The sequence below is a fragment of the Limulus polyphemus genome, unplaced genomic scaffold (assembly GCF_000517525.1).
Source record: "Limulus polyphemus unplaced genomic scaffold, Limulus_polyphemus-2.1.2 Scaffold1469, whole genome shotgun sequence".
Lineage (NCBI taxonomy): Eukaryota > Metazoa > Arthropoda > Merostomata > Xiphosura > Limulidae > Limulus > Limulus polyphemus.
The window spans coordinates 43,485-67,645 of NW_013667079.1; the positions used below are offsets into that span (position 1 = coordinate 43,485).

Below are 24,161 nucleotides of genomic sequence, written 5' to 3' on the forward strand. Positions count from 1 at the left end.
AACCTCCCCTCCTGCAGTCAATAAAACAACTGGTCAAATGATTTACATTAGTAAGAGTTTAGCTGAAGGTTCAGATTTACATTTTATATACAAAAAACTGTATGAAAGCTCATCAGCACTATATAACAGATAATCTAGGTCAAAAAGAATTTAATCTTACCCATTACAATCTAGATAAGGAGATGAAACTCAGTAACTTACATTAATCAAAAGGTAACCTTCAAGAAGGTAACTTCAATCATAAACCTACTTTTTGAGGGTTACATAATGATTTTTATAGTTTTGTTTCTATAGCATTTAGAGTTAACCTGGTGAAAGTTCTTGTAAATCCTGTTTACAGTATAGCAAATTGTTATTCCTGGTAAAACAACTTGAATAAACACTTTTTTGAAAATATAATGAATTAAATGCCAGCTTTATTGATTATAAAATCAGTGAAATGTTGAATAAACTACCCATCCTAAAGTCTTGAGGAGTGATGTGCCTATTAACAAACCAATAGTAATACTACCACTATGTATAGGACAATAGTCACAATATAGTATTAAAAAAGAAGCTTAATCAATGGTATTATCACTGAAATATTGAACTAACTGTCCTCCCATAAAGTCTTATAATATGATATGAATATTAAGAAACCGCTAATACTTCTGTTACTATTCATAGGACAAAGATCACAATATAGTAAACAGAGGTTAATTTAAGTCATAGTCAGAATCTATCTGCAAATACAAAGTAGATATGTGCATGTCTAAATCAGTTGTGATATGAAATTACTAGGGTTTTCATCCTAAGAATATGCAGTCATTTATTATTTATAAAATTTAGTTATGTTTATTGTGTAAAGGAATATATAAACACCACCAATAAGCAGTTATCTACTCATATGAAAAGAATATTATCTTGATAAACCTTTGGAATTTTTAAATATTGTGCAGCAGGTATACAAAATATAATGATGTCACAACTGATAACTCTGTGACAGTTAGTTGAGCTGAGAATGAGCAGCAACTGTGGATGTGAGAAAGAAAGAATGTTGATAGCAAAACTCACCAATATACTTCACAAATTGTAAGCTTGTTCCAATTTTTCCAATACTAGTAAGCTATCTATATACATTTTGTTTAAGAATTTTATAATAAACTACATAAAAACTTAGCAGTACTAGTGAACAAGTAACTTGCATCCAATAGCACAGTGGTGAAATATTACTTGAAATCAAGCAAACCTAGTGAAAAACAAAAATTTTCATTAATAGCAATTCAGCCTTACAGTCTATTACATACAAGAATACACTGGTGTTGTGCTTCCATACCAGTTCAGTCTTATGTACTGTCACAGATAACTACATAAAAACTTAGCAGTAGTGTTGAGTAAATAATATATCAATATTAAATGAGCTCATCTGTAACTCTTAGATAACTGATGTACATTAAAACTCAGCAGCTGAAGTGATCGGGTAATTTAGATCAGTAATAATTTAACCCTATCTCTTTCCATTAAGTAAGTTACATAAAAAATTCAACAGTACAAAAGATCAGGTAACTCAGATGAAAAGAAAAGAAAAAGAAACAGTCCAACTTTACCTCTTTTCATTTAGTAAGCTTCACTGAAAGCTCAGTAACACTAGTGAACATGTAACTTAAATCAATATTAATATTTATACACATCTCTTCACTAGGGGTGGCTGAATAGCTTTCAGTGAGTCACATGTTACTGTTCAGTGATTGCAGCAAGTCATTTCTACTTTCTGTCTATAGAAGTTATAATTTTCCTATACTGAAAATGTATTTCAGAGAGGTACTTACCTACACTCACTCAAATAGCTATTCTTGTTCAGTGCTGAATGCCACATTTTTTTGTTCACGTGCCACAAGCTTTGAAATTTCCACCCATCTGCAATTAACTAATTCCAATGTGTTTCGCATGCAACAACCCTCCACCAATAAGAGCGTGAAACTCTCTTGACATGTGACTCCCTCTATTCAATTCTACTGAACTATCACTTCAAATGTTAAAAGAAAATGAAAGCACCAGGTTTCAGTGGGGAGGAAGGGTGGGAAGTGTGAGAGGAGCTAAGTACTTATCGGAAATACATTTTCAGTATAGGCAAATTAAAACTTCTGATACAGTACATTACCTCCGCTTACATAACTAGCTAGAATCACACACTCAATAGGTGGAGGGACCAGTGCGAGAGAAAGAAAGAAGCATCCTTCAAAAGTGTCTGAAGGACACACCCTAAAAGTAGATCTTCCAAGTGTGAGAGTACACCACTTCTGAACCAGGTATACTTTTGTGGAAGGATATCGCATATATAGGCAGAAAGATGGAGGAGCACATCCGAATGGGAGAGAACTATGGCAGGATAGTGTTCTGAACCACAATTTATTTATTAAACTCAATCCCAGTAAATATAAAAGTGGGTAAGATTAAAGAATGTGCCTCTAGGTGTAGAGTGACTGAGGCATGATGGACTGTAGTCAACAAGTCAACTATATCCAAAATCCATACCAATGGGACTGACATCCACGTGAGGGTAGGATGAGGATCATACCGTTGGTAAGCCAACTACAATCCAAAACCCAGCCACCTGGTGGTGGTAGGAAAGAGGATCATACTGTCTTCACCTTAAGTTCATGAGACCAGAGGGAATCTTGTACCCCTTGACCTATGAACGGGCACATGATCGGTCTGGGAAGACAACATCTGGCATTAAAAAGATGTCTGTGTAATGTAAACCATCTCACTCAACTATATAATGACAGGAACTGTCCCAAGTGCAGGAACATCCTCAGGATAATAATAATCGAGGATTAGCGGAAGGGGCAAAACTGTAGTAATCTGCAAGTACTTCCGCCATGACCCACTATATGGATGGAGTAACAAGAGTAGAAATGAGTGAGGGAATAGTGACATCTGTAATATATGTATGAGGACTTATGTTGATTGGATCAACTGTAAATCCAAAACCCAGCCACTGGAAACCAACATCCATATGGGTGTAAGATGAGGAATCTCAATCAAAGGGGTGAACTGCAATTTTGACAGCTCACTCCCATGTTACATAATGGAGGACATCTCTTCATCTACACTAGCAGAACATCACTGCCCTACTCTCAACTGAATGGTTTTTATAATCATTTATATATGTTATTTGTATTTCATTAGCACATTCAAGAGGATGCCTCCACGGTCTACCATTCCAGCAGCTTCAAAATGGAAAATGGTAAGGACTCTCAAATTCCACTAGAAGAAAAAATGGTCAAAGCATGATGTAGAGTCCAGAGGAATGACAACACCTGAGACAGTGCAATTGTTGACCATGAAACCCTCTTCTGAAAAGCAGACCATACTAATTTATTCAATATAAGACATGGCAGGGATGGGCAGCTATCCCCTTCTGCTTTACCCAGGAAGTCCATGGGTGAGTACGGTCCATGACAGGCAAACTAATGAAGCAAACATATCACAAGGATAAACCTACATGCAATCTTGTGGAACACCCCATCTCTGCAGTGTGCATTGTGTGGTCATGGAATCATATGTAAGTCAACATGGTTTTACAGTGCGAATTTGAACGGTTAAAGAATACTTGGTCAGGCACTACTTGCCACAGAGCAGGATCCAGAAAGAAAACGAGTGACACGTCACTGAAAAAGAAGTTATATATACTAAAAGATAACTTATCCAGTCAGTCTCATGAAAGAGTGATAGATGGCAACAGGTGAATGAATTGAATTATTGATGTATTTTTGTTTATACCCCCCTCTATGAGGGTGGGTTAATAAAAAACAAAAAAAAACAGGTGGATGACGGTACTCCGACAAGGAAGTAACAGTAGCCCAAAGCAAAGAATTAGAGATGAACTTAAGAGATATAGACCCAGTGCTCAACATACTAAGTACCTCCAATGAATGTCAGGGTAGACATGCAGGGAAAAGGGAATGTGCAAGATCAGAGTGAAGACACCAGGAAGTGATAATGGGAAGAAGGAGACAAGGAATAAAAGGTCAATCAAAGGGAGGAAGGGAAAAAATCAAAAAGTGGGGAAAGGGGAGGAAAACTGACAAAATCTAGGTCATTGTAAATTGGTTTCAGCCATTACAGGAGGAAGGTGAACAACATTTGGAGCAGGTAGGGTAGACCCCAGCCCCCCCAGGGGCCCTCACAAACAAATCAATGGTAAGAAGTGTAAATTATAAATTAAACAAAATCAACAGTAAGAAGTATAAACTAAAAGAAAGATGAAAATTAAATAGTTGACATAGTGGAAAAATAAAGAAATTATATTGTGAAATAAATGTATGTATGTGATGTTATGTGTTGAAGAAAAGACATTTAACCTAAGTATTGATTAACCTGTAAACAGAACCATGGGTAAATCTAAAATAACACACACTTATTAAGCCTAATTGAACAAGATATTTAACCTAATTATCGACTAACCCGGAAGTAGAACTAGTTAAACTGAAAATAACAAACACTTTTGAAGCCTAATTGAACAGTAACAAACAAAGGATATCACTAAGCACTAAAATAAAAACTTAACCAAACAATGAGTATGTACAATACTGGGAGAAGTTTGTGTGAACCTCATCTCTAGGGTTCTGCTCAAACCAAATGAATATGAAGAAGGATAAAAGACGTGACTGTATAAATTAGAGAAGTGAGTAGTAACAATAACATATTTTTGAGACATGATGTATGGAAGAAAAAAACAATATAGTTAAACTAATGATTGATATACCAGTAAGATGAATTAAAGATAATCCAAAAATAACAAAGACCATGGTAAGCCTAAGCAAATGGTATAGGAGAAAAGATACAACTAAGACTAATTGCTAAACGTATATTATGGAACCCAAATAACTACAAATAATAATAATATTAACAATAAAATTATTCAAAAACCATAACAGTAGAGCATCTTATCTTTACACTCGAGGCAAGGCCCAACAAAAGTCAGTTCACTGGACAAACAATCTCCCGATGAAGTAAAGCCAAAAATCTTCCCACAGAGTACCGTGACCTGAAGCCTGTGTAAATGTACTAGTAGAACATATAACCTTCATAGTGGTAACATACATTTAAAAAGCAAAATGAATAATCAAATGCAAATGTGTTGGCAGAAACAAATAAAACGTTTTTATTATGAAGTAATAAGTTCCGTAATCAGATAGGATTATAAAATAATTCCACTTTGGAATAACTCAACAAGTTACAAATATCACAATTGTATAATAAAGAGTGAACTTTTTGAGAGAAATTAACACAGATACGGAAAAAAATTAAAACAAAACACTTGAAGAGAGCACAAACTAAATGTTATAACACGAGTACTGCCAAATGAGAAGTGATAGTTTGGTAGAATTGAATAGCGGGAGTCACATGCATCAAGAGAGTGTGTTGAGCTTTTATTGGCAGAGGGTTGTTGCATGATAATTTGCATGCAAGATACATTGGATTTTGTCAATTCCAAATGAGTGGGAGTTTCAAGGCTTGTGGCATGCCCATTTTTTTGCATATAGAGGGCAGCACAGAATGAGAATAGCTATTTATGTGAGAAGAGGTAATGTATCATATCAGAATACCTTTTTTTACCTATTCTTATATATTTCTTTGTTTATACAACTTTCACATGGCAAATGGAAATTTCTATCAACCCCTCAACAGTTAAACACTTGTACTAATCCAGTTAAAAGTAAAATATCAAAAACAGTATTACTGATTACTACTTTTCCAAAAGTGCTGTACCCTTTTTGGTTGTAATATGTTTTCCTGGTTTTGGATTTGTTAAAGCATGGCCAATTCAATGTAAATAGTTTCATTAAAACTCTACAGAAACTTACAAAGATCAATATATCAATAACAATTTAGCTTTACCTGTTGTCACGTAACAAATTGCCTGAAAACTCAGTTGAACTACTGAACAAGTGGCCTGCATCAGGTATAACTCTGCTAGCTGTCAAGCCATTGGTGGTGCCATTAAGATAAGTGCTGTATCCATTACTGGAGAAGCAAGTGTCTGAGAAATATCAAAATAGGAATTGTAGGAATACTGATTCTAACTCCTTTGTAAGATGTTCTCAACAAATATTTACAGCATAGTAAACAAATTAAAAAACTTTTAACTTAAATACTTACAAGTTTTAATGCTGTTTTAGTTTCTGATTCATTTTCAAATGTAAATTATTTGACACTTCATAGAACTACCAAATATATATAGTGTCATCTCTTTTTGCTAATGTCAGTATGTACTATTTATTAATGTATTCACAAGAATAGAATGATAAAACTATACAATGTTAAATATATAATTTGTCTCTTTCCATCAGTGCCAACATGTGCTATCAGTAATGAAATGAATTACTGAAAATCTAAACAGAGCATTTACAGCAGCAGTAGTAGTGAACAGCATGCAACCTTAGAATATGATTGGCATTCATATCTTGTCAACATTTAACTCTCTCACTATGAGCATTTTTGTGCACGTCATGAGGTTTTACTGAGCAATATTCAAAATTTAATTAAAAGTACTTTGTTATCATGATATACGAATAAGCTTGGAATCAAAACATAGTCAATAAATCAAATCTTAATATTACATAAGTTTTAAGTTCTTAATTTTATAAGGAAAAATGTTTTTAAAAATCCTCAACCTCCCATAGTGTAAGAATTGTGACATTTGTTCTCTAGATCTTCCATCTTCTCTAATTTATTTACCACCCCACTAAGAAGCATGAAATTCGATATAGTTTATTCATTATAATGTTGTCATACCTCTGGTCTTCAATCTTATTTAGTTACAGAACCATAAACTAGAAAATCAGACCCCTCTTGCCACACCCACTTGTCACATCCTCTCTTTCACAAATTGACAATCGTTCTCTCTGACATTTAATACTATATTATTTTCATCTATCAAATGACATACTATATTATTTTTTGTACAAAGAATTGTCTATTTCACTTTCAGCTCAAACATCATTCCCATGGGAAACACATCATTGAGCTTAGCTGAATTTTTAATGGCTCTTGTTGCATAAATAGAAAACCAGAAAAATTGTGATAGTTATAAGACGTGATCTGCTTTTTGCGTGTTATTATTTTGTGTTCTTTGATGCATTATTTAATTAAATAAAAAATTAATTAATGCAGTAGTACCATCAATATAAAAAAGTAGAATTAAGTTTCACTAATAACTGACAGTAAAAAAACAAAAAGACTTAGGTAAGTACTTTGCTTCTTGTTTTTCCCATGTATTCTTTTATTTATTATTATAAAATTAACAACAATCTAAAAATCAGTAACTATTAAGGTTAGATTATGTAAAATAGGGAATAATAATAATAAAAATTTTCACAAGATATACTTTTGAACAGCTCGCAAATAACCTAGAAAATTATGTAACATGAGTTCCACATTCACCAATTGATTTACAAGTCTAATAACAGAAATATTAATTTAGCCACAGTTGAAAGGGCAATAATACAATAAAATTTAAGAATAAACAGATGTATACTGTTATGAGTATAAGGCTATTTAGGATAAACAAATGTAGTTTCATGTTACAATTTGAAGTCAAAAGGGGTAATTTAGTTTTATTGATAAAAAATATTCATTTTATTTATAAAAAAACTCATAAAACAAAGTACCAAATGACTTACCTGTAAGTAACTTTTATATACATAAATCATAGGTTAGAAGCTAAAATACAGAATACTGTTTTTAGCATTTAGGCATTATTTAACTGGCAAAAGTTTTTCCAATTTTAAAATAGCCTTCACAATATCTTTGTCATATTCCAGTTATCTGTAATCAAATACTAAGCAATTGTAAAAACAATTGATACTTGTCCCAACTGTAAGTTTATAAATAAAGATAAGTTTCGTACAGTTTTGTGTTGTTATGATTTAAGATTTTCAGAATCTACTAACAGTTTTTTAGAAATTTTTCTACCAGTAATCAGTTGTTCCTGGAATTTCTTTGAAAATGAAAATTTTCCATGGGTATGTACTGCATGAAATTTTCTAAATCAGTAACTAAGATTGACCTTTCTGAAAAAATTGCCCAAAAAATTAGCTTTTATTGATTATTTTTAATAAATGTTTTGCTAATCACATGAATAAAAGTAAACAGAGAAAAAATTATTTCTAAGCAATTAGTGAATACAGTTTTAAATTTTTGGTTTACTGGTTTCTGAATTTTTTATAACTGACCTAATCTTTCTTTTATCTTAAAACATCCAATGTTTTGAAAATTTGTAAGTATGCACACTATGTAATGTGTATTCCACAGCAAAAATATGAAAAACTTTGAAACAAGGTGACATATGTCCTAATGATTTTTAATGCATCTTTCTAATTTTGTCAATCTTCCTTTCCAGTATTTTAATCAATATAGTGGATCTATTTTAAACTGTCCTTTTATACCAAAGGGTTTAAATATCTTAAAATGACAGTATATCTAAGTCTTTGAAACAAAAAAATACTATATTGAAACGTTAAATGAAATTATCTTTTCGTACCTTTACAAACTCCATAAGCTGGAATGGAAAAACCCTGCAGGTCAAATGTTTTAGGTTTTTGAGGCTTAACAACATTAAAAAGATAGATTTGTTCTCCTCCAAGATTAGCTAAAAGTTCACTGCCATCAGGACTGAATGAAAGGAACGTTGATGCTAAGTTCCTGTACCGTTTTCTATAGTCTGTCTGTTTGAGTGGAAGGTGACCTACCAAACAAAATAAACAAATTTCATTTCAAAATAGCTGTGAAATTATTGCTATGCACTGACAATAAATATATCTATGACTTGTGTGTTTCTGTCAATAGTTTTAACAGTTAGAATTTTTTTTTATACTCACATTCATTGCTCGTCTCTAGTTACGTGAAAAGTTTGGTCAATAATGTTATTATTTGATGCTTTATTTCATCAAATTATATTTCTGTATGCAAAAAAAAAAAACCTTTTATTCTGAAAACTGTGTCTCAGAAAGTGAGTCAATGAATGAAGATAACTCCTATATATATTTTACTAGATCACACAAAAAAACAACAAACGTTTTCATTAGCATTGTCAAGATTTCTGAGTGCTGTCATAGACTACAACTTTGTATAAAATTTTTGATACCATGCTTTAAACTGTATCACACATGCACTAAATGACTAGGTTATCTCTAAATCAGAATGTTCTAGTACAATTAAAAATAACTACATTCACAGAATTTAATGCTAGGTGTTTAAAAAAGTGGAATTTATGTTAATAATTTTCAGTTAATTATTATTATTACAAGTTATTCTGACATATAATTTAAAAAACTTAAAATTCTGTAAACTGGTTAAGATAAATTTTCCATGTCAGACAGCTTTTCTAGTGATGCCACACTAGATACATTAAGGTCAGTACAAAATTTTCATCAACTTATGATACACAAGTCAGATGACAATGAATAAGCATTAAAACATTAAACTTACATATAACTTGCAGTGAAGGTTCATTCCCTTGAAACTATGAATTATTAAGATGGTTCCAGAAGCTTAGCAAGTTTAAGTATCTCCAAAAAACAAATACCTCACCTGCCACGAAATATGTAGCACAACCAGGTGGAAGGTTGTCTTCTTCAGTCTCTGAATGAGCTGATATGTAATTATGCCGTTCCCATGGTGAACGTGTTGAATGATCAGGTGGATACTAGAAGATAAATCAAGTCAGAATAATAACAATGTCATTCCTATGATAAGAAATAAATATCAAGAGGATAATACAACAAAATAAGTTGAAATAATTGTATTTTGTAAATCAGAAATAATAATTCTGGCACGCATAATTTTTACTGTTTTTACTACATAATAATACTAATGAAAAAAAAAGAGATAGTAAATAAATAGCTTTCTAATTCAAGTCATATGATGAAAAGACTTTAAAAGTTTAACTTTCACACAGGAAACAGTTCAGTTTCAATATAAAAATAGATGTTTGATATGTTGTTGGTGAAATAAAAATCCATTTATCACTCTGTGACACTTGGTAAAAGGATACTCAACACTTGTAACCAATTTATCCCCACTAACATATAGCTTTTGGAGTAAGTTCTCATCTCGGTCAAGATTTATGTAATATTCTTAAAATCTATTAATCAAAAACCCTACATGTAACTACATTTTCTAGAAGTATGTCACCAAACTTCTATTATCAGTAGAAAAAATAAACACAAGAAAAAAAAAGAACATAATAATACTTTAATATCTTAGAAACAAAGATAATGCTCACATTTAGCCACCTTTCAATTGATTGCATGAGTTCATCAAACTAGCAGATAGTAGAATTTATAAAACGTATTTCATTACAATCAGTCATATTTTCATACATAATAACTTTGATGGAACTCTTATAAAAGTATGTGTAATAATATACACCACCTAATTTTGTAAACTTTTATGAATACATAAACTGAAAAACTTGTTAAGGATTTACAATAATGCAGTGTATAGGTGATGAAAGTTTGATTATTCTAAGGGATGTCTAAGACAAACATTCATAAAAACACATTTGATTCCTTTATAAAACATTCATGATACGTGTGAAAATATTTAATAACAGAAGCAATCTTTGCACAATTTATAGCATGATTAACTGTATCTGGTGTATCAGTACTGAGTAATAAGCTGTGTATTAAGGGAATAAAATGTGCACATGAAGATAACATAAAATCATTCAATATGTAATTAAGTATTCAATTGTGACTGGAAGTTATTAATAAATAGCTACAAAAAAGGTTCATACGTTAATTGTCGTTGGTGAAATCATTCGCCTATCATACAGCCGAACAAAGGGATCATTTGCCCCAACAGCAAGAAGTTCTGGACGAAGAGGGTTGATTGCCAGACATTTTGCCTCTGCATTTCTACCTGCATGATTGAGCAGGTTAATTAAAACACTATTACACACACTGGAGCACTGATGTGGTGTTCGAAGATCATACTGCCTGCAAAAGAAAAACAAGTTTTTTTTTTAATGTAGTCCCTGTTCTAATAAAGAAACTAAAACAGTGAATATTAATTTAACAATTATCAAAAGATAATTTCATAGTTATTATATAAACAATACTCTGAACAAAATATATCTATTAGCTGATATCAGACTTCTGACTTCATTCCGTTTACTCTGTTTTTCTTTCACTAATTGATGTACACGATATTGTGTTCTTTTATTATTAGGGTTAATCCACTTATTATTCAAAGTGCTTATACTCCTCCAATGAACCTGTTTCAAGTTTTTACTAATTAGAGCTAATTAAAATTTAATCTTACACTAAACCAGTTTCAGACATCAACTATGTTTCAAATCTTTACTCCACTTATTAAATAATCCTGCAGAGAACCTATTTAAAATCTTCATTAAATATTCTTCAGTCTTTTACTTCACTTACTAAATGGAATGAAACTCTGCAGTAAACCTTTTTCTTGTATTCTTTCACAAGTATTCAAAACATTGGGTTAAAATGTTTTTCATATTGCACAACTTCATATGTTAATGAAATTTATTGTCATTTAAAAAAATAACCTTGTTGGATAATGAAGGAAATTACTACAGCTTTTGAAGATCCTGGCAAATTTCTAATGATTAGTTGAAAAATGCTCCCTCCAGAGTGAACTAGCTAAGTTATTAATACCTGCCTTGAAACATTACCAATCCCTACTTATGATAACATTACTGAAATTAATAGTGTCTTTACTAACATACTTCCATTCAAGGACTATACTGAAAATACATAGGTGGTCCACATCAGCACCTAACTTTCATCAGTGCCTGTGACCAAGTATAATGCATTCCAGAACTCGAAATTTTTGGACACTATTCTCAACAAATAAAATGGACATGGCCATAAATTGTTCCAGTCGCAAAGCTGTTTGGATGTTTCAGTGGCTGTGACATATGGTCATGGAAAAAAAAAAGCATCTGGCTGCATCCACCGAAGCAATACCTTGTGCAAATACTACAACCCTATAACTGTCATTCACATCTTTACTCCACATACTGAAATGGATATATTATTATTTAGTGAATCTGTTTTTCACCTCCATTACCTATCCTAACACTCATGTACTTCACTTATTTAGTGGATATACCTCTACCTGTTCTAAGTCAATACCTATGCTATGCTGTTTCCTTTACTTTACTTAGTGGACAGGGTATAAACCTTCAGTAAAGCTGCTTCATATATTCATGAACTATAGTTTAATCCTTTACTTCTTTACAGGATGATTGGTGTAATTTGAGAATTCTGTAAAATTATATCCATAACCCTCTCACTGTGGGCATTTTTTCTGCACATGCAGAGCTATAAACTACAAAATCAGACCACTCTTGCCAGACCCACCTGTCACATCCTCTCTTTCACAAAATGTCAATAGTTCTCATGATATTTAATATTATATTATTTATTAACAATAGAAAGCCAAGGTTTTATTCTATTAAAGAATGTATTATATTATGTTGTTTTATGTACAGAGAATTGTCTATTTTGTTTTCAGTTCAAGCTTGATTCCCACAGGAAATGCATCAACGAGCTTAGCTGAATTTTTAATGGCTCTTGTTTCATAGTTAAAAAACCAAAAACATTGTGATAGTTATAGGACATTGTCTGCTTTTTGCATGTTAATATTCTGTTGTTTTTTTTTGTGCATTATTCAATTAAATAAATTATTTATTGCAGTAGTAAGTACTATATTTCTTGTTTTTCATGTGTATTCTATATTTGAAACTGTTTAGGTTAGATAAGGTAAAATAAATAATAATAATACAAATTTTTCAAAAGGTATGCTTGTGAGCAACTCACAAGTTGCCTGTGCATTATGTAATTCAATAGGTAATGTAAGCTACATATTTGCCAAGTGATTTACAAGTAGTGTGGCAGGAATATTATTTAGACACGATTCAAAGAGCAGTAAAACAGATGTATATTGTTATGAGTTTAAAGCTACTTAGGGTAAACAAATGTAGTTTTTTGTTACAATTTTAAATCATTCTAGAAAGAAAAAAGGATAATTTAGATTTTTTTTTTTGCTAGTTACAAGGTCAGTCAAATTAACCAACCTCATATATTTATGGTAGAGAAAATAACAGATAATATATAAAGTTTTACTGAAAAAACATTTGAAATCTATTTAGGAGGTTTTAGAGACTAAATAAAGGAAATTTGAGATTTTTCAAATGAAGAAAAGGTATTTTTAATCTTAACATGAAAATCACTTTACACTTCTGACTCCATATATTTAAGAAATTTTTAGTGAAAATACTTCATTAAAAATTCTGATTTTTTTTTTGTCTACAAAGAAGTCTTAATGGTTACTGATAGCTTGCAAAATTTTGTGAAGATACACAAAACATATTAGAAGTTGTAGTATGGAAATTATAAAGGTCAATATGGGGTCATGAACTTGACTGATTCAGTCAAGCCCACAGTGAGAGAGTTAATAACCAACAAATTCTGAGATTTGCAGCATTTGGAATACAGTCTTTTAATTGGCTAAAGCATCAACCTTGTTATCAGAGTTGATGGTATGAATCATACCAGCTCTCAATTTTTACATCTTCAGAATAACTTTTGCTCCTGTTCAAAGTTGGTAATGAAAAATTCTATAAAAAAAGTAAATCTTAGCTAAACAAAATATCCACATAAACAACACAATAACTGGCACTTTCCCCACTAAACATTAACTCATCTAATTCTCCATTTTCATTTACTTTTTATGAAATAACTTACATGATCAGTCCATCTTCAGCTGCACTCCAGAACATGAAAGGAACATTAGGAGCCACTGCTAATCTTTTAACACGCCCTGAGTGACAACTACAAACCATTGTGGTCTCCTTAGCATTAACATCATAAGTATGAATCTTGTGGTCTCCTGCCCCACTGGCAATTGTCCCATCATTAGAGTTAGGCAGGAACTATACAGAATAAAGAAAAAAGGAATATCAGACACTGGAGTTTTATGTATTTAAAAAAGTGACCAAGTAATGAGATTACCAACAACAAAAGAATGAGATTTGTAAGAATACAACTTTGACTGTCTTCACAGAACAATTATATAAATAGTTAGTCCATGTATTCACCAAGTCTTAACTGATACACATTTCATAACACTACTCTGTAAAAAAACAAGACTCTTGATATCAAAGCATTTGAAATGAAAAACAACTAACCTAAGTTTGTGTAATGCACTTGTAATGTCATCTAACCAAGTTTTATAACAAAAAAAAGAAAGAGAATGGCTATAACAATTTATTGATCTCAGATCCACTGTTAGTTTAATGAAGAACTAGATGTCAAGAATTATATCTGGAATACATTTGACAAAACAAATTACAAACAATTAAACTGGTATCTGTGTTATCTTAGACACTAACCAAAAGGTGACTGTTGCCTTTATAAACAACACAGAATTCAGTGTATAACATACTCAACTTAATAAGTAAATATGCAAAAACTAGCAATAGTGCTCTGTGGACACGACATTTAAAAAGCTTAACAATCAACCAAATATGACTACAAAAAAACACTATATGACTATGATTTCTAACTTATATACTATCATAACATAAGCTCTCTCACTACTAAAAAACAATATGATGAGGAACTTTACATAAGCACTCACACTGAGGTCAGAATACAGTTTAGAGTAACCAGGTTTCATAAGCTTTATACATCATATGTCAAGCTCGGCGATTAGTGGTATTAATTGATTAATCGACAGGATTATTAACCGATTACATTTGGTTAATCAATTTGTACAGCGTTCCTAAAAACATGGTATGCATTCCCATTCAAGCAAAAACCATGGGTACACAAACTTCAAAAATTTGTGAAGAAATGCATTATTCTATTTTCACCTAGTTGAATTAACCTTCATTTCATATGATAGATGTCACCATTTGCCCATTTTGTGAAAACATATTTTTGGCTAAGGGCTAAAAAAATGCTTTGTTTCCTATTATATCCTAAAAAAATAGGGTAGGTAGATAGGCATTTTTTTACATTTTCATTACATCATCAAAAATGGGGTAGATAGGCAGAGTATTTTTTAATGCAGATACTTATTTTATGATATAAATGCAATTGTAATATATCAGATTGTACTAAGCACTATCAGAAAAAATATTACTTAGACATATGGCCACTACAGAACACTACAAGAAAGTTTTGTACAGAACTCAAGGTTGTGCATTTTGGATTAACTAAGTGTATGGTTGCATTTCTCAGCTACTATAGAGTACAGATATGAAGTAATATACATAGTACATTTTGACATTGTCCTCACATTGTGACACATGGTTACTACTGACCAAAAAATGTTATACATACTTTCATGATATGGAATGTGTTCTGAACATATGAAACACAGTATAAATCTGACAAAATGATTTTGACATTTTTGATGGCACAATTTGTTAGGTTAGCCCATGATTCATTTTTGAAATTTATCTCAACATTGTTGAAACTTTTTTCGAACAAACATGAAAAAAACAAAAATAGATAGCTACCACAAACAAAATAAAATACAGACTGGAATACTGTTGCAGTATGAGGTATTTAATAATCTGAGTTTATTGAGATTTTCAAAAGTCTCAACAGTTAATGTTCAAAGCTGGTATTGGGATACTTGATATGTGAGCACACATCACATTCGTATGGACTTCAGAACCTCTTGGAAAATAACCTACTGTTTATGACCATATGGTCAATACACAGTAGACTCTTTTCGTACACTTACGCATGTGGCACAAATTGGAAGTCCTGGTCCACAACAGATTCTTCAATTCCACAGTGTGCACATTTGTCCAGTCTCCCAATATTACTGCTGCAATATACTACTTCAACGGGTGTTGCATAACTAAGAGCACTGCAACACTTTTGAAAAGTGAATCAGTGGGTGGGATTAGAGAAGATCCACAGGTGTATTCATGTTCACTCAGTGATAAAGTTAATGCAATCCTGTGTTTTTCTGAGAGTTTCTTTTTTTTTTTTACAGTATATTGCACGTGGTTTTCTACATTCTATGCACTAGTCTGAAATTCTATCATTTTTTGCTGTGTACAAAACACTATTGGCAATATCGTTAGGTGGAGGTGATTTTAATGTGCTGTTCTTATCTGTCTAGTGTTTGGAAGTTGATGGGACCTCTTGCTCCATATTAGGCATATTTTCCTTCTGTCCAACTATTATAGGCTTTACTTGTTATTGAGCATCATGTTGAACATCACTTGGCTGCTTTTTTCTTTTAATTTAAGTAGGTTTGAGTTTCTGTTGTGAGTGCCTATCCTGCTCTTCTGTTATAACAGCTTGTTACTTCTGGTAGTGCTCACCAGTACTATCTAGGACCGAATCTGGCAGCCACATCAGTTTTGACCTACTGAGATGTGGTGATGTACAGCAGGTTTCATCTTCATATTTTAATATTTGGAAACTGTAATGGCAGACTCAGCAGTACTTTACAATCCAACTTGTGTATGATTTCATTTTGCTTGTGTGGACTTTTTTCACAAATCGAGGAACAGCGTTTCTGAGGTGATCATTCAGATTATCTATATCTTTCTCAACTAACAGGTCAATGGATTGAATTGGTTCATCTTTTAATTTCAGTTACTTGAATTGACTGTCCACTATAGACTGAACAGGTGCTTACCATTGTTGTTTCAAGTGAGGGTTTGTCAGCGCAGCTGCTCTGATTTTAGCCATACTCCTACACTTGATGTTTGCCTCTGCCTCCTGGTCAAGTTCTCATCTTTCAAGAGCACAGTTCTGGATGCCCAAATTCAGTACAGACATAACCCTCTTTGCAGGATTAGTGTAGCTGTGCCTAGGTGCACACCTTCCAAGAATAAACATATCAAGATTTAGTTTGTTAAATATACAGATACTACCACAGTTGATAGCCTCTAAAGTATTCTGCTAGCCAGAACCACCACCTGTGAATTTCATTATCACACATGGGTTACTTTCTGCTCTTTGAACCACTTTGACCAACATCAAAGCATGGCAAAATGGATTGGATGTCTGAAAGATAGAGTCATTTACACGTATTGTTACTGTTCCTCAGACAAAAAGATTTATCAGCAGATTCAGGTATGTCACACTGTAGAATGACAGATGGGGTGAGGAAAGGCCTTGGTCATGTCATGGTCAAGAGCACTTAGTGTTGTTGCAACAGGAACAATACCCTTTTCACCACGAACACCTGTTGAAATTGGGGGTTATGACTCTCCAATTGGAATTTTGGGTTTATCATCACAGCAGAACAACATCACCTCCCTGCACTGCTCTACAGCCTTCTCTCTGAGATAACAAGAGATGTGCAGCACAAAAGTAGTCATCAGGATGTGCAAAATGGAACTGTCACCTCTGTATTTCATAGTGCACATTTATACGTGATGTGAACCTCAGTGACAAGTGAACACATGGATTTCTTGGTACAAACTGAAGTCTTAAAAGACTGGTTGATGGTTTTGGAGTATCCACCGGGTACTGTGCTGCAGCTTGGGTCCTTAAATCTTCCAGTGGCATCCATCCTGACAGATGAAATACACTGTGGCATCTATCATTATCAGCATTTGTTTTTTCAACTACTTCTTTAAGTTTTTCAAAGAAGGGTTCAAACATCTTAGGTCCACTAAAACTTCACCCAGATCAACATGTGTTGATGTCTGCTCATAATCATTCAAATCTAATTTAGGATGGTATGACTCGAACACATCTTTGACTGTTCCAGTAAACTGTGACACTGTCTTTTTTTGGGAAACATGGATATTTGTTAAAGATGACAGCTAATATTCTAGCCACCAAGATGGTGATGGTGGTGGTGGTGGTGGGTGGGGGGGGGGGTGAAAAAACTTTAGGGTCTGGCATTTTTACATAGGGGCAGTTGGGTAACCGGAAACAAATCGTTTTTTTCTAGGCCAAAACATGAGGCACAAATTTTTCCAAGTATACTAATTTCCTACTTTACAAATTGTAATGTTTAGTACAGACCTAACATGGTCATCATTTTATTTGTTGTTAAAATGTGTAGTAATCCCTCACTGATCATGTGTAAATCAAATGAATTGATAAATAAATAATAAAAACATGTTCTACTACCACCAATTAGGGGAATAATGTTTTTATTTAAAATGTATCATGATTGCAATTAGAAATACGTAAAGAGCCAGTCAGCTAATTTCTTTATGTACATTGTTGGAATAGGATAAACATAAAAATAATATTCAATCTTTTACAGTCACCTACCATACTCATTAAACTTAACTAAGCATTTCTGATTTAATGATGATTTGATTTAATTTGGTGAACATAATAAAAAATTCTCATTTACAAATGTTGCTACTCAAAAAAAAAACAGTATGTCTACTAAAAAACACTGTAACTTTAAACAAAGAACCAAACATCAACAAAATACCTTTACTATGCATTAAGCAATCTCCAATCAGGTGACTTTTGTTTCATACTGTATACATATTTTTTTCTGTATCAAGGCAAGCTACTTGTACTTGATGATGACAAAACCTTTTCCAAATGTTGTAAATTTTTTACTGTATTACACTTATAATAAAATTTTCTTTGTTACTAATTCAACACATCTCTAAGCTATATAAGCTTATACTACCTTAAATTAAATGATGTCTTCTCACTAATGAATATTTCTGTAGCTTTCAGACAGATCTAGTTTAACACATAAATACTTTCACAATTTGCAATAAACTATAAAAACTTTTAAACCTATATATTTATTATGATGGGATATTCTAATTCTTGATCTATCCAATCATATTTAAATCTTCTTTATAGCTGTTTCTAAAACTGTGTTTCACTGGTATATGATCAAACCAGCAGATGTGGAACCATAACAAGGTGGAAACTAAGCCCTGTACAAAAACAAATGGAAACGTTTAAGAATCAATAATACATTCTCGTGAAGTGTTGGATTCTTAGCAAAATGAAGTTATTCTCTGGGGTGGGCAGACAAATTTTAAAAAACTGACAAGTGAAGTGTTCACAGAGGAAAACTCTTCACAGCTGTGCAGAAGTGAAAATAATAACATTCTTAAACAATTTGTCTTCATTAATTTCATTAAATAAGTCTAAGAAAATGACAAAATATCAATTCTAAAAAATGTTTGAGATAAAATTGTTGAATGTAGTACTAATTAACATACCAAATTAATCTATAATTTGTCTCTCAAAAAATATTGTGGGTAAAAACAGTTTTCAAAAATTTCATTCTACTTAAAATGTTAGAGAGAGTTCTCCATGACATTTATTCCCAGTTGTAAAGTTTTAATTGCCAGTCTCTCTCTGAACCTTAACATCAACAATGCAAAAAACATCTTTATCATGAGAATTCTAACTTTTGAACAAACAAAAATGATTCTGTAACAAGTCTATGCTAAATAGCTACAGGTGTATAAGCAATACTACCTTTGCTTAAAACAAGTCTCTAAAGTCTAGACAAACTGTTAGTGTCTGAAAAAAGTCAAGGCACAAACATTTACCATGTCAACATTTAATTAATGTTCATTTTCAGTTCTTGTATCTCATCTTATGATACCAAGTAAACCTGGTGAAAGGTTATGATAAAATAATTAAAAGTTTTACTGTGTACAACTGATAATGTATATGTTCATATAGTTGTATTAGCTTAGAAATAATAAGTTACTGGCCGAGGCCTTTCCTGTATTACTGTAGACTCTAGCTGTGTTGACTTCAGAAAACTTGAACAAAGCTTTCATGGTAATTAATAAACCAATCAAATAAAATTGTATAGGGACATGGTAATCCCATCACACAATTAGTGATACATTAGCACTACATAAGTTCAATCAGCCTAGGACAGTTCTCAGTGATTTAGACCGAGTAACCAGTGATATACCTTGTCTTGTGTGCTGTGGGCTAATTACTTGCTCACCCACTGCCAGAGAAATCTTGGGTTATTGTAGAAAACCAAGAGGGGAATGGATGGATCTCTAATTAATCATAGAGATTAATACACGAGAAAAAGCAAATGAAGATTGAGATGGACAGTTATATAGATATCAATAAAAAGAACATTTTTTAAAGATCTGCATAGAGGAAAGGCAAGAAAAGTTCAAAGAACAGTCACAAGAGACAAATTTAGATATTACCACCAGAAATCAGAAGAGGAAGGGGGAAGCAGCCAAAAGAGGAGATCAGAAAATGGTCTATAAGTTAGTCAAACAATTAGGAAATAATAAATACCTATGATGTAATAAAGAATGAGCATGGCAACAAGGATAAAAAGGATGGAGATAAATAAATGATGCAGAAATCACATTTTCAAGGTGTATTGAATAAAGATGATCCAGTGTATCTAAATGATTTTTATCATGAAGAATTACGTGAAAAGCTACCTACAGACATATCATTCATAGATAGAGAAGAAATCGTTGTAGCAGTCAACAGACTTAAAAATGATAAAAGTCTAAGAAAAAATATGATAACTGCATAAATGTTGAAAAAATCAAGAGAAAAGATTGGATTAGCAAGACTTCATGATATGGTTAAGCCTAATTGGGAATTGGAAAGCTGTGTCATTGTTTGGAAAAAGGAATCACTGTCCAAACACATATGAAAGATGATTTGTTGTTTTGTAGTAACTGGAGAGGAATTGCATTAATACCCATCCCATGAATAGTTTTGAGTATGATTTGGATGAAAAGGATGAATAGAATCTTTCTTCAGAGAGCAACAATCAGGTGACAGAGCTGGTAGAGGATATGTTGACCACAAATTTGTTCTGAGAAACATCAGTGAGCAACATCCAGAATGAAAAAAACCCTAGTGTTGAATTTCACCAACTGTAAAGAGGATTTTGACTTTTTACATAGGAAATTAATATGGAGTATATTTTGATGCTGTGAATTTCCAGAAAATGTAATTGATGTGATAAGTATGCTACAAGAGGGATCTGAAAGTTGTGTAAGGGTCGGTAAAGACAATACAGAGTGGTTCGAACTGGAGTTAGGCAAGATGATATTCTATTACCTCTGTCGTTCAATATTGTTGTGGATTGGGTTATGAAGAAGTTGGTCATACAAATGGATTATTTATTGGTTGAATAAAACTCTTTTGAGAGAGTTAGAATATGCTGATGATGTATGTTTGTTGTGTTATGACCCATAAACAATAGCTGGAATGATTGGCACATGAAGCTCAGAAGATTGGTTTAACTCATTTAAGCATGGGCTTGGTACCTGAAACTGACCTCATAACCATTTTGCACTTGTTATAGTTTTCATGCTATAACTTTTAAATTAGTAAGCATATGTTCACGAAATTTGGCAGATTATCAGTAAGCATTACAAGACTTTTGTATGCAAAATATCAGATTTTTTCTATTAACTCTTGAGATTTTTTAAGTAATGTTTTTCTCATGCCTTTTTTCTTTTAGCATGTTGCCTGTCCAACATACAAAGTAATTTTCATTTTAAGATTGAGAATACTTTTATGCATACGCAAATTTTCAAATTTCACATGCGAAATCTTCATAATCTCCAGATAATTATCAAACATTTTTTACAAAAAAACTTTATATTTTATCTGTTATTTTCACTATCGAATCTCTGTACAGGTTTGGCAATTTTGACAAATCTCATAACCACTATAAAAATTAGGAAATAAACATAAATTATGTTTTTTCGTTTTAGAATGACTACAAATTATAATTCCAAAAACAAATGTCATAACATTATACATGTACATATATATATATATTTATTATTTTTATTATATTGACCTTTCAGCCATGCCTGGCTAACATCACAGAACTTACAATGACAGGGCACACTTGCACTCATGTTACCATATCGAATAATATGAAACTGACCTTTACAAAGTGACCTGTCTTGGCTGTGTTTTAGTGGACTAGTATTTTGTAAAATACAGTCACATTTCAGTTATAGTACATTATATATGTATATACATTATTACTATTTACAAATAAGTTCTTAAACTTATTTTTCTTAAAACAAAGAACAGTAAATAAAGAAGTATAGCAAACAATTATTTCTTCTAGTTATGACCTTTGCACTCATTTGCTGCTTGCCATAGGTTGTTAAACCTTATAAAATTTCACACGTGAAGGATGTGAAACAGAAAGAATTTTTTTAGGTTTTATATGTACATTTGAAATAACCAGAAAATCATAAATTACTATATCGATACTATAGAATTCCACTATAATTTATTAAGCTTAGTAACTAAGCTGTATTTGAGTCTATAAACATTTTGAGCAGACAAAAGACTCAACTTACCAACTTGACATCTTGTATCAAAAGAAAGAGTTGATGTCATACTATTTTAAAATGGCTGAGAAAGCCACTAGGGGGACATTCTGAGCTTTCGATTGATTATTCACATGTCATAGAACGAAGTAAATGTATATGAAGAAGTGTTTCCAAAAAATGGAAAAAGGTGGGCAGGTCCACTGTGTTTGATTCAGTACACGAGTGATATCTCAGCAAGTAGAAAAGATAGGAGGTTCTTATTTTATAATTCTAGCTTGTCAATATCAGTAATTTGAGTTCCTAATTTGTCAGAAACTATAGACTTTGTATTTGGACATCACAAACATCAAATTTGAACCAGTGCTGCATTCAACATACCACATGACACAGAAAAATCAATGTTTAGGTGTGATTTTTAATATTACTTTTAAATTAAGAAATTAAATAATGTATAATACTAAAATTTGAGTTATAATCTACAGTTTGATACCAAACTTACTGACATAAATTCATAAAATAGTAGTTCATAAAATTTTGAATGTGAGTCAACAAACACAACGACATTGCATGTGACCCATGTGGAGAGGGTTAATTATTAATACTGGTAAAACAAACAGTGGATGAATTCATTGTGGATGGAGTAAATGTGGGTGTGGCAATCTTTATATATCATGGTAGTATAGTTAGTGTTGATGGATATATATACACATGGAAGTAAGGACAAGACTGCAAATAGCAGGAGTTTTTCTTCAAAAATTAAATGGAATATGAAATAATGCAGGTTTATCTATTAAGATGAAGATTAAGTTGTTCAATAATTTGGTTCTTTTAGTTTTGTTATATGGCTGTGAGACAAGGAAAGGGTTGAAGAAAACTGAGTCTAGAGTGAGATGTTTTGAGAGTAACTGTTTAAAAAAGGTGATGAAGATCAGATGGTTTAATCATGTAAGTGATAAGACATTAAGAGAGAGAGGTGGTGAACAGTCAATCATAAAAAGCTCCAATTGTATAGATGGAGATACTATAGGCATGTACTAAGAATGAAAAAGAATAGATATCAAGACAAGCAATGGGCTGGAGGCTAATTAGAAAGCATAGAAAAAGACCAAAAGATACTGGGCATAGAGCAATAGAGGACAAGAGAATAAAGACTTGGACAGAATAGACATTGAGGAATGGGCAAAAAGAAACAAATACAGAGGAGAACCTTCAAAGCTGCCCTATGGGCCACTCAAGGTCTGATAATGATAAATCAAATAAAAACTCTGACACAATGTAAAGAAATGCCTACTTAAGTTGCCAAGGGTGATGGTGTTGTCAGCCAGTTACTTTCCCTCTAGTCAACAATTAAAAATTAGCATTAGTGGCAGATATTCTTAATAGCTTTGACATAACAATGACAGGGTGAACAAGTTTGATAGCAATTGAAATCGAACTCAAGACCCTCAACTCATGAGCCCCTCACCCCCAAACAATGATAGCCAAAAGTTGAACAAAACTGATGTTAAAAAAAATCTAACATTAACTCTTTCAATATGGGGTCAATCAATGTGACAACCTCATAACCATTTTGTGCTTTTTATAGTTTTCAGGCTATAACTTTTAAATTAGTAAATAACATTAACAAAATTTGGCAGATTATCAGTAAACATTACAATGCTTTCACATGCAAAATATCTAATTTTTTTATTAAATTGTAAGGTTTTTAAACTCTTTTTTTTCTTTTCACATCTTGTCTATCTATCATGCACCAGTTTAACGTTGAATATTATTTATGATTTTAACTTTATACACAAGTGCCAAAATACTATAATTATCTTGGCTGTGTTTTAGTCGACTAGTATTTTGTAAAATACAG

At 32.2% G+C, this 24,161-nt stretch overlaps 1 protein-coding gene across 3 annotated transcripts in view; it reads right to left on the minus strand.

Moving 5' to 3' along the window:
- LOC106463720 (WD and tetratricopeptide repeats protein 1-like) overlaps nt 1-24,161 on the minus strand; it is a 75,729-nt gene that overhangs the window by 33,726 nt on the left and 17,842 nt on the right. For all 3 annotated transcript variants that reach the window (XM_013923781.2, XM_022391300.1, XM_022391301.1), the window contains exons 6-10: nt 13,770-13,957; nt 10,787-10,988; nt 9,580-9,694; nt 8,531-8,734; nt 5,887-6,028 (exon numbers count right to left, since the gene is read on the minus strand). In XM_013923781.2, the coding sequence (XP_013779235.1) occupies nt 5,887-6,028; nt 8,531-8,734; nt 9,580-9,694; nt 10,787-10,988; nt 13,770-13,957 (851 nt within the window). The remainder of the gene's footprint in view (nt 1-5,886; nt 6,029-8,530; nt 8,735-9,579; nt 9,695-10,786; nt 10,989-13,769; nt 13,958-24,161) is intronic.